Here is an 11753-nt window from a genome sequence, read left to right on the forward strand (position 1 = left end):
GAATGGCCAGGTTCACAAAACTTATTGTTGGTGACGCCAGCCTATGTTTTGATAAAGGACCTATAGTTTAACGAAGATGGAGACAAATTTGGAATTTTTGGTCGCCGGGGATTTTGGATTTTGGGAATAAGGTTTGAGGTCTGAAACATTAAGAAAGGTGCACAAAACATTAAGGTTGAAGTTCCATGTAAGAATTATCTTGACTGGTTTTTAAGATCAATGCAAAAAAAAGAACATTTTAAGTTTATATGTATTGATCATACTAAAATAACTGAAATCAAAATTCAACATGAATGTGATAGTTATTTTAATCTATAGATAATTTACAATGATATTCAAAATCTTACTAAACAACAAACATCAAATAAATTATTATTGAAATATGAGATCTGAACTAACATAATTTTTATACATTAAATACATCCCCCAAGACTATCTAAGTAAAATTGATATCTGAACCCTAACAAAAGTAGTATACATCAAATACATCCTAAGCCTATACATCAAAAAGTATGTAAAACACATAGAAAAAGGCAATTAAGAACGAATTGAATACCTAAGATGCCAAAGAAAGATATAACAAAAGTGTTTTCTGATCGAAATAAAAGAATACGGTGACCGGATCTGATCGAAATAGAAGAATACAGTGGCCGGATCAGCGAGACATGGATGATAATATGATGCTATGATAACGATTGTCGGATGGACGGGAAGAGGGAATAGATTTTGGTAGTTTGAAGATTAGGAAATTGGGAAGAATGATTTAGGGTTTGACTCAAACAGGGCGAATTTAGTTGCTCGTGTAAATCGAGTCGGGTAAGGAGCTAAATCGGGTTTGTAAAAGGAGTCTGGTGGGAGGCGGGAATGTGAGAGTAGTAATGGTCTAGAAAGTGGACACGTGGCTTAAAGAAAGTTTTATTTATATAATAGTATAGATATAGATTATGTACTGGGCATGATTGATTGATTGATATATAGATATAGATTAATTAGCTTGATAATATATGTGTCGACATGAGATGTTCAGTTATGGTGACTAGAATAAAAAAAGTTATCTTATGAACTTTACATATATGTACAATGGTTTTTAATCATGTTACAATGGTATACATAGGGAAAAAAGGTATCAAAGAGTCGTTTGGTATGAAAGAACGTAACTATAAGTATCAAATTGCTATTATTGATACCTGTTGGGATAAGATGTCGCACAAGAGTCGTCATTCAACTGATTATTGGTTAAATCCAGTATTTCGGTATGATGAAGATAACGCTTTAGACAAACGAGGTGTTTGTATAAATGAGAACAAGTCGAATGTATATCATACATAGTTTACAACATGGTTAATTAAAATTCATGATCCTCAAGTAGTTTTAGTTGACCACTTACTTTTGCTTCTCCTAAAAGTGCTCGTCCAAGTAAGATCAGTTTAATCTTAACTGATGATTTTGAATCTATTAGTTATACTATTACGTAAAACCTTTTTATTGGATGAATGGTGAAAATTATTTGTTGGGAGTGTCATGGGTTGTAATCGTTTGCAGTAAGACTTTTTAGTCAAACTGCATCTTCCTCCGGATGTTAATGTAATTGGATTTTTTTTCATGAATTCACACCAAAAGAAGGAACCAAGAAGACACAATATTTTTTTTAACACACGCTAAAGCGATGAAAAAGAAATCAGCGTCAAAAACTTTGTGACCTTGTATATGCCCATTACAACTTGCTTTTACAAAATAGATATGAAATGAATCATATCTTTGTTACTTTATTTGTGAATGAATAGTATTGACTAAAATACTAACAATATAAATAATTAGGCTACATTAGTATAAGGCAGCCACATGATCCGTTTGATTTCCAAAGCGTTGATAAAAATGTATTTTGGATGATTGGCAAGGGCGTACCAACAATACAAAGAACGGGGCGGGTTGTCCTTCATAAATATAATTATAGAGGTAAGGTAGCAAAAATACCCAAATATCCATAAAGACTACCCGGGGGTGAAAGAGGACTCCCTCAGAAGTCACCCGCGGAATATTTTAATCACCCGCATAACTTAAGTCAGAGGAGGGATAGGAGTAAGATCCAGAGACTATTCGCGGGTAACCCATACGTCCTCAGAAGTCATCCGCAGGTACCATTCCCACCTGCGAAGGTGACTAGAGGGTGACATCAGAGGGACAGTTGTAATTAACTAACTTCCTTCTAGAAGATTTACCAAGATCTTTCCTTGGGAATCACATGACGCAACAATCAATTAGAAAAAGGACAGGTGGCGAGTTTGTTATAACCATGCACATGGCAATTGAGCTCGTCCTATCATATGCGGACACGTGTCGAGGTTGTTACAAAAGCCTCTTCTGGAAAAGAACAGTTGGACCAATAATATTCCCCAAACCCTTCGGCTATAAATACCTTTGTCATCTTCACAAGATATTCATTCACTCCCCACGATTTACTCTAAATACTTCAAGTACTTTTCTCCCCTTAAGAACGGTACTTATTATCACGCCGGAAGGTGGTTATAGGAAGATCCCCCCTGTCCTTCCCGTAACGAGCTAACGATTGCTATTTTGCAGGTTTTCATCATTGGACTTGGGAGATTGGACTCGTATCGTTAATTTGGTAATCGTTCGACCCGTATCCATGTAAGGCCCCGTTACCGGTGCCTCACATTTGGACGTTGGATTTACTCATTAACATAGTTCTAATCATCATAGTTAATAAAAACATTCACGGAATATTAAAACGTTCATAAAACATTACACATTAATCCATAACTTGTCTTATCAATCATATTGTCTTTCAAATCAAAACATAAATTATAAAATGACTTGAGTCTTCGGATGCCATTCTCTTATTCGTTTTCCACGTGTTCCCCTCAAGCGAGCTGTTTCATTCTACTCACCTGTGTGCATACTAAAAGTCAGCTACGCTGAGTGAGTTCTAGTTAATCATACAACATACAATACATTCATTACTTCATACTTTCGTACATACTTTATATTCTCATGCTTCGTACATAATATATATACTTACCTTCATACGTTATTCTAAATTCTACTTTACATTATTATATTCTGCCTCGGATATTATTAGGGTTCGGTCCCTTTTTCTGCCTTGAGTATTATTAGGGTCCAGTCCCTTTTCTTCCTCGAGATTATAAAGGGCTCGGTCCCTTTTCTGCCTTGAGTATTATTAGGGCTCAGTCCCTTTTCTGCCTTGAGTATTATTAGGGCTCAGTCACTTTCTTCTGTACCTGGTTATCTCTTACAGTCATTCATAACATACGTGCATATCATTCATACACTATACATAGCATTATATCCATAATCATAACTTGACAATACGTGCAATATCAGAAGATCGTCCATGTACCGACAAGCAATCAATCATACCTTTCACATAATTCACATAAGGCATACACTTATCACTTAGGATAAGTGTATTAACAATTCACATCGAGTATGCACACAGCCCCGAAAACATAACAAGTAATGGGGCTAGAAACTCACCTGAATGCGGTTACATTCACCATTAATAGTTATTCCCTTCTTTAGCTCTGCGCGACTTACTGTATAACAATTACACATATCAATTAACTATAACTACCCATATCGCGTTTCTAGTCTAGTTACAATCTTCAACGAACGGGGTTCCGGGGGCAGCGCCCCTGGCAGCGGGGTCTAGGGGCGGCAGCCCCTAGCAAGGTCTAAGGGGCAGAGACCCTGGCTGGGTTCGAGCTGCCAGGTCAGCTTGGAAAAATTTTATTTTCATTAACTGTCTTAACACATTTTCCATTAGAATTTTAAATCATTAATTAATTTGCTAACTAAAAAAGTTCAAGGGCTTCTTTGTAATTAAATCATTCTTATCTAAATCCAGGGACCATTCTGTCATTTTATCAAACTTCTGGTTCGTTACCCAGTTCTTAACGAATTCTGTTCATAACGAATAAACCTATTCGTTACTTTATAACGAATTGACTATTATAATGAACTGGTCCTTGTAACGAATTGGACCTTATAACAAACTGGTCCTTATCACGAACTGGGCCTCATTCGTTTGGTATGGTTAACGAATTGAACTTCATAGCGAATTGAACCCTTATAAAGAACTGGTCAGCATAACGAATGACCCCTCCGTAACGAATTGAACTTTCTAATTCGTTATCTCCTTTTAACGAATAGTTATAAAGAATTGGGGTTAATTCGTCATCTTTTCCTAGCGAATTGGCATAACGAACTGGGGCTAGTTCGTTAGGTTCCCGTAACGAATTAGGGTTAGTTAGGTCAGAGAATGTCAGAAACATTCTCTGACAAACCTTAAATACTCGCGCTGCCTTTCCGGTGCCGCCGTGCCGAAATACCGGGCGGCGGCCGGAAAAACGTAATTTACCTTGTTTTTCACCGTCTTTCGTCCGGTTCGATCCAGATCTGAGCTAGGGCGACCCCTAAGCTCATCTTTTGATCGGTGTATACCCGATTCCATCCGAATCTTGTGACTTTAATGGCTTAGGGTGTCGGCTCGTCGTTTCGCGGTTAGATCTAGCGGGTTTGGATCTATAAAATATCATACTATCCTTACCTCGGGTTGATGCTCGGGTTTCTTGGTGATTTCGGCTAGAGTAGGATGAGAGAGAACTAAGTGTGTGTTTTTGATGGTGTAAGGAATGAGTGAAATGGATGGATTAATGCATAATTATTGCTTATATATTATGGGTCATGGGCTTAAGCCCATGGTCTTTTCTCTCTTTCTTTGCAATCCAAGTCCATTACCCATTTTATTTAACCCAACACAAGCCCAACTCATATTACTTAATATTATTATTTTATTAACCAAAACGAGAAAACGGGATGTTACAATCCTGTGGACTCATTGATTTAACCCCTTTGAGATTAGATCCGTGTTTCTTCAATAATAGTGTTATTTACACCCAATAACCTACCACAATCCCCAATTGCCTGCCATGAAAATAAATGTTAGGTCTGTTAGTGATTTTAGTGTAATTGGGGATTAACTTGTTGATCAAGTAAATTGTAATGTGAATCTAAATAAGTCGGGTGAGGAGTGCACACTTATTTGATCTTATTATAATTAGAACTTGGGGGCGAAGCCCCTAAGTCATGGGGCTTCTTGGTGGAGGTCCGGGGGCAGCGCCCTTGGTAGCAGGTTCCAAGGGGCGGCCCGGGCAGGGTCCAAGGGGCAGCGCCCCTTGCTGGGGTCAAGCTGCCATGTCAGCTTGAAAATTTTGTAATTCGGACATATCTTTCTTTATTAACAACGTATTAGAAAATTAATTAATTAATTTTCATTCAAAGTTTAATAAAATCAGAGGAGCGTATTTTCAGTTATTAGTTTAACTGTAATGATAACTATCATCCCTGTTTTCAAACTCTAATAATAACGTAGTTTGATCATATGATTTCTCTGGTTCAAAAAACTCTCTCTATCTCCATACTGATTCTTGCACTCAATCTAAGTTTTATCTGGTAAAAACATTTGGGAACCAACAAATAGTTTTGATCTGAAAGTGTTTCACGACTCTCAGATTTTCCTAAGATATACGATTGTAGAAATCCCCAACATGATCCGCCACACATCGGGGTCCCGGTACACCAATGTTTTTTAAAAATTACTAAGAGACAGTATATTAAATTTTGTAAGGACCCCATAAAAATTAATATCTGGAACCCATACCATCAAGGCTGAACTGGTCTAGTGAAAAGTTCCTTGTGTCTCCTTTGAGATGTAGGTTCAAGCCTCATCATACTCTTTTTTTGTTGTTTTTTTATCACCATGCAACATATATAATGGCAACATGGGTTTTGCGTATTCTTTTATTATTTATCTTGTGTATGCATATTATAATTAATCATTTATTTTTGTTAGAGTTAGTTTTTCATGTTTGGTCATGTATGTAAGACCATATATGTAGCTTACGTTTATGTTTTTCGGGTATGAATAAAAATGAATTAAAAGTCCATGTTCTATCTAATTTCTAATCTAAATTCTTTCTACTTATTCGTTTCCAATGATACCATATTTCCGTGTTTTATTATGTTCATCGCCTCGACCCTACCCGAATAACGACCGGCCTGAAAATTTTGTAAACCGAAAATATTGGGACCCCATTGAAAAAAATCATGGGTCCGCCACTGAATCCAAAACTAGTGATTAGTGAAGAAGCGGGAGAATAACTTAACCATAAATTTCTAAAATACATTGGATGAACAACCATCAAATAACCTCGAGCAGTCTACTTCACAAACACAAGCGTTCAGAGTTTTGTATTTTCTTATATACTATGATGAAGTGATGTTTAGTGAATGTTCAATCAGTATTTTAGACTGTCACATGTCATTTCTTTTAATTGTAGGTGAAAAAGAGGATGATGAAGATGGGCTTACACTTGATATGGATAATAATTTCAAGCTCTATAACTTAGTTCTTAGTAGAAGTACACAAATCGGAATTTTCTAATACCGGGTTTCAGGTATGGAACCGTGTTCGGTATGACCGGGTATTGGTAATACACGGGTCCTGGTATTATCTCTAAAAATCACACCCAATGCATCGGGTATAGAACCGGGTATTTGAAACCCTATTTCCGGGTATTGAAAAAACCATATACTTGGGTTTTTTCCAAGTATAGATTGGTTTTCTAAGGGGATGCACTTTTTTTGGGTATTTGTGGTATTTTTCATATGTTTTTCGAGTAATTTCAGTATAGATCATGTATTTAATATACCCATCTCGGGTATTGGAAAAACCTGGTTCCGGTTTTCGGGTAAAAATCGGGTCCAGGTTTTGGTACTGAAATGCATACCCTATCTGTACCTATGAGTAGGATCGGGTACATGTTCGGGTTTTTTTTCACCTCTAGTTCTTAGAAGTGTTGTGTTTGCTTAAATTAGGATTGTGTGACGGTGGTGATGGTAGCTCCGGCGACGAAAATAGTGGTGGTGTCGGTCAGGCGGGGTGGTTGTGGTGGTGGGGGTGGCGGTGGTAGCATTGGTAGTGATGGCGATGGTAGGGTGGCGCGACGAAGGTGGTGGTCAGGAAGCGACAGTGGTGGCGGCGGTTATGGTCAAGTGGCGGTGGCAACGCTGGTGGTGGTGGTGGCGGCGATGGTGGTGGCGAAGGTGGTGGCAACGGTGATGGTGGCGGTCAGGTGATGGTGGTGGTTGTTAGGTGGTGGTGGTGGTGTTGAGAAAGTAGGGTAAGAGAGGAATAGAATGAAAAAAAAAGGGTGGGAAGAAATGGTTTTTATGGAATGAGATTCCATGTGTAACGGATGATTCCATTTCATTGAGTAACCAAACACCACTTTCTTCATTCCCACGTAATAAATCATTTGACTCCCCCTACCATTTCTGCATACCAAACACTACCTTAGTGTTTAAACTTGTCCATCGTTGGATGTTTAAATGGTTGTGTTTAAAGTTGTAAAAATAATTAGAATTTTTGTTTAAATGGTACACCGACACACCTTTTTACCCACTCTCATGTTCATGCGAATCACATCCGTGCATGTGTCCGGTTTTTATTGTACTTGTACATTCATAAATAAAAAAAATTAGTGACAGTTGCAATCGTGTTAGAATTAAACAAACCAGTCCACTGAGCCACAATAAACAGAAAGAAAACCAAGACCCAACACCATAAAGTAGTTAGAACTACTTAAACCAAGAACGCCAATATAAATTTATAAAATATATTATTATTTTGATTAAACCATATCATAAAAATAAGACATGTATCAAGGATTATATGAAGCCACCACTACAGACTGTTTGGGCCTCCAAGCCCGAACAGCATATGTAAAACCACTTCCACAATAGACTTTTGAGGTTATATATTCTTGTGCAACATTTTGGGCCATGCTTACAACTTGAGGACATGTGTGATCACATGCGCCACCTAAACCAAGCTGACCATGTTCACCCCATCCCCATGTCATTACTTCTCCATTTTCTGCACAATATTATATACTGTCAACCCGCAATAAAGATCATCCCATTTTAACCCGACCTGTAAACCAAATCGTAAAACCTGTGGTAAGAGTCGAGTGCTCGGATCCTGATGCAACTCCCACTATTTTTATCCCATTCAGCCCTGGAATTTTCGTTAATCCGGCTTCGCTTAAATCCTCTGAAAATCAAAATACATTGTTAGGGGTATAATCAAACACACACAATAATAATGTAGTAGAGAAAATTGCATAAATGGTCCCTGTGGTTTCATATTGCAAGTTTGGTCCCCAGATTTCGCATCGAAAGTGATGAAGTCCATGCTAGAAACAGTCCAGATTTCATTAACAATAACAGGATTAATGTCTTTGGTCCCAAGATTTTAAAAACTGTGAACTTAGTCCAGAATTCGCAGCGATCGAAAGTGGCAAAGTCAACGTTAAAAACTTGATCCAGATTTCGTTAAAAACTAACAGAATTAATGGTGGGACTAATCATGTAACCCACTCACGTATATATATGATCAAACCACAAGGACCATTTATGCAATTTAAATTCAAGATTATACATACTGTTGACCAAAATTTCCTTATGAGGATTACTAAGAACACCATGATGGCTGCCACCAAGCATAAAAGCATCTCCTTCATCTGTATACAAAACAATAACTTTAATTTGAATTATTTTGACTTTAAAAAGTCAAAACTGTACCTGTCAAAACCAAGGCATGATTCCACCCTAAGGCCACTTGCTTAAATGTTAAATGTGAAATCACACGATCGGGACAGCACACGTCTGGGGTCCCACCGAACCCTCGTCCCCAATTGTACAAATCCCCGTGAGCTAATTAAAATCACATAAAATTAAAGTTAAATTTCCAAATTTGATTTTTTGGACCAAGATTTGACTTTTGTTGACTTACAGGATAATGCAGCACTATGATCTCCGTTTGCAATGATACTAGTAACACTGACTTTATGCAATCCGGAAACATGTTGTGGAAGACTTACAAGTTTGACTTTTTCTTTAGATATTCCTAGTTGACCTCGTTTCCCCGATCCAAAACCGTATACTTGGTCTCCATCTTCACCTTTTAACAAGGCGAGTGAATGTCGCATGCCACATGCGATTTGGTCAACATGTCTCGATGCAAAATGCGAGACTTTTGTTGGAGAATTTTGTGACACGTAATCACCTAGCCCGAGTTGACCGAATGACCCGTCTCCGCAAGTGAAAAGCTGCCCACATTCTATAAAAAAAAATAAACATAATCAGGTTGAAACGAAAGTGTTGAATATAATAATGGAACCGGATTCTTGATAAGCGAGAACAGACCTGAAACAAAACCTGAGTGGTTCCATCCGGCTGATACATGGGTTATATTGAAGTTATATAGATGTTCTACTGGTTTTGGTTCTAAGCTGTTGACTAGGTTTCCATGCCCAAGTTGACCAGATGTACCTCTTCCCCAAGTCAACACCTTTATGCCTGCATATATATACAAAATCATGTGCTCAGTGTAGGGGTGTGAATTTCCGACAAGAACCTAAAGGGAAATGAGCATATTATATATTGTAGTTAAAATGTAAGTGTTTTATACAAAATTTGTAATATTTTGTTGTAAAAAATGTATATTTAAAGTGTGAAAACAATAGTACCATGAGTGAGAGCAATGACATGAGCTCCACCACAAGAAAGAAAAAGAAGAGAGAATGAAGGAAGAAGCGGTAGAATTTGAGGAAGATGTTCATCTTGAAGCTTGCCGGTTCCTAATTGTCCATCTGTACCTGCACCCCAACTCCATACTTGCTGTCTTTCTTCTTCTTCATCTTTCACTCTTTCATTTGCTTCCATTATATCATCAACTAAATTTGCCCTGCAAACTAAGATTGTCTTCTAATGAACAGTCAATCCCGGGTATTCGGTGATTTCTGAACAAGTTTAATTACAATCATGGTCTTGGAGTTAGGACTGCAAACAAACAAACCGAACCAAACAAGACCGGTAAGCTTTTATCGGACAAGTGAACAATAACCGAACGAAATTTCTTGTTCATGTTCGTTCATTGAGAAAACGAACTTGCTCGTGAAGTGTCCACAAACACAAAACAATGTTTTTATTTGTCTTGGTTGGCTAACCAAGAAGGGTCAAAGTTTCAGTCGGGCTACAAAGTTTGGTTGGCTAACAAACGTAAGCAAACACATTATTGAATGTTAAAAACACAAGTGAACGAACATGGCCTCGTTCATTTGTTAAAGAACAAACATAAACGAGCGAACGTTCGGTTCGGTTGGGTGACAGTAGTAGTTGGAGTTATGAATCTAGAGAAAAAAAAAAACAAATATGATTTGTTTGTTTACTTGGCAAAGCATGAAACCCTAAAACCTGCTTTAATAGAAATAGGAACGACTACACAAAACAAAATGATAAGAGAATATGATTGATACCTTGTTTCAAATTCACAACTCCGCCTCCGATTTGGCGGCTTCTGCATCAATGGATTTGTTGCACAGGAACACCAACAAATAGTCTCCCTTTTGACTCTTCTTTTTTTAACGACAAATAAACTTTCGTAGCTTTGGTACATCCATGGGTAAAATCAGTGTTGCAAAACACAACAAACAATTAATACTGGTGAAAATTACCCAAATAGACAAGTTTGACTAAAAAATTATCAAAATAGACATGTCTATTTAGCTTACATCTCTTCAATTATTGGTTTATTAACTAATAAACAACTGTCACGTCATCGAAGCCGGCTAAGCCTTAGCCTCCACTTTATCGGCACAGAATTTTATAAAAAGTAAACGGTCCCACCTTTAACCAATAAAAATTCGACACGTATCAAAGGCGGCTAAACTTAGCCTACATCTATGGTTATTTAGCCGGTATCTTTGACTCTTAGCCGGCTTCGGGATACGTGTCTATTTAGTTAGTCGGCTCCAAAGATTCCTTCTTAGCCGGCTCCAACTCGGCTTGTAGGCTAAGGCTTCACTTAGCCACTTTCAATCTTTTCATTTAGCCGTCTAATTTTAGCCGTCAAAATTGAATATTTTACCAACCTTATTAAATATTTAGCCGGCTTCACTTAGCCGTCTTCTTAACCGGTGTAAATTTAGCCGCCAAAATTGAATATTTTACCAACTTACCAACTCTATTAAATATTTAGCCGGCTTCACTTAGCCGTTTTCTTAGCCGGTGTAAATTTAGCCCCCAAAATTAAAGATGTATGGAATATGGTTGTTAGTTTTATAAAAATGGTTGGTGAAAAATTAAATTTGGGTAGTTAAGTATTTATTGCTGATGGCTAAAACGTGCCGGCTAAGAGAAAAAAATTGACGGCTAAGCGAAACCGGCTAAATAATTAACTGAGTTGGTAAAATATTTAATTTTGGGGGCTAAATTTACACCGGCTAAGAAAACGGCTAAGTGAAGCGTCTAAATATTTAATAGAGTTGGTAAGTTGGTAAAATATTTAATTTTGGCGGCTAAATTTACACCGGCTAAGAAGACGGCTAAGTGAAGCCGGCAAAATATTTAATAAGGTTGGTAAAATATTCATTTTTGGCGGCTAAAATTAGACGGCTAAATGAAAAGATTGAAGGCGGCTAAGTGAAGCCTTAGCCTACAAGCCGAGTTGGAGCCGGCTAAGAATGAATCTTTGGAGCCGGCTAACTAAATAGACACGTATCCCGAAGCCGGCTAAGAGTCAAAGATGACGGCTAAATAACCATAGATGTAGGCTAAGTTTAGCCACCTTTGACACGTGTCGAATTTTT

The 11753-nt window shown here is 37.6% G+C and overlaps 1 protein-coding gene across 1 annotated transcript; it reads right to left on the reverse strand.

Annotated features, from left to right (window-relative positions):
- Nucleotides 1-7763: 7763 nt before the first annotated feature.
- LOC143620394 (ultraviolet-B receptor UVR8-like) lies at nt 7764-10460 on the reverse strand. Its single transcript, XM_077092105.1, has 8 exons — nt 10422-10460; nt 9633-9867; nt 9310-9462; nt 8897-9223; nt 8686-8817; nt 8547-8624; nt 8057-8155; nt 7764-7978 (listed from the first exon to the last, which is right to left on the reverse strand). The coding sequence occupies exons 2-8, from the start codon at nt 9826-9828 to the stop codon at nt 7764-7766; spliced, it is 1200 nt and encodes a 399-aa protein (XP_076948220.1). The 5' UTR covers nt 9829-9867; nt 10422-10460.
- Between the last annotated feature and the right edge of the window lie 1293 nt (nt 10461-11753).

This window comes from Bidens hawaiensis, unplaced genomic scaffold, assembly GCF_021521415.1.
Source record: "Bidens hawaiensis isolate Kalapana, Puna unplaced genomic scaffold, B.hawaiensis_p1.1 tig00000296_1, whole genome shotgun sequence".
Taxonomy (NCBI): Eukaryota; Viridiplantae; Streptophyta; class Magnoliopsida; order Asterales; family Asteraceae; genus Bidens; species Bidens hawaiensis.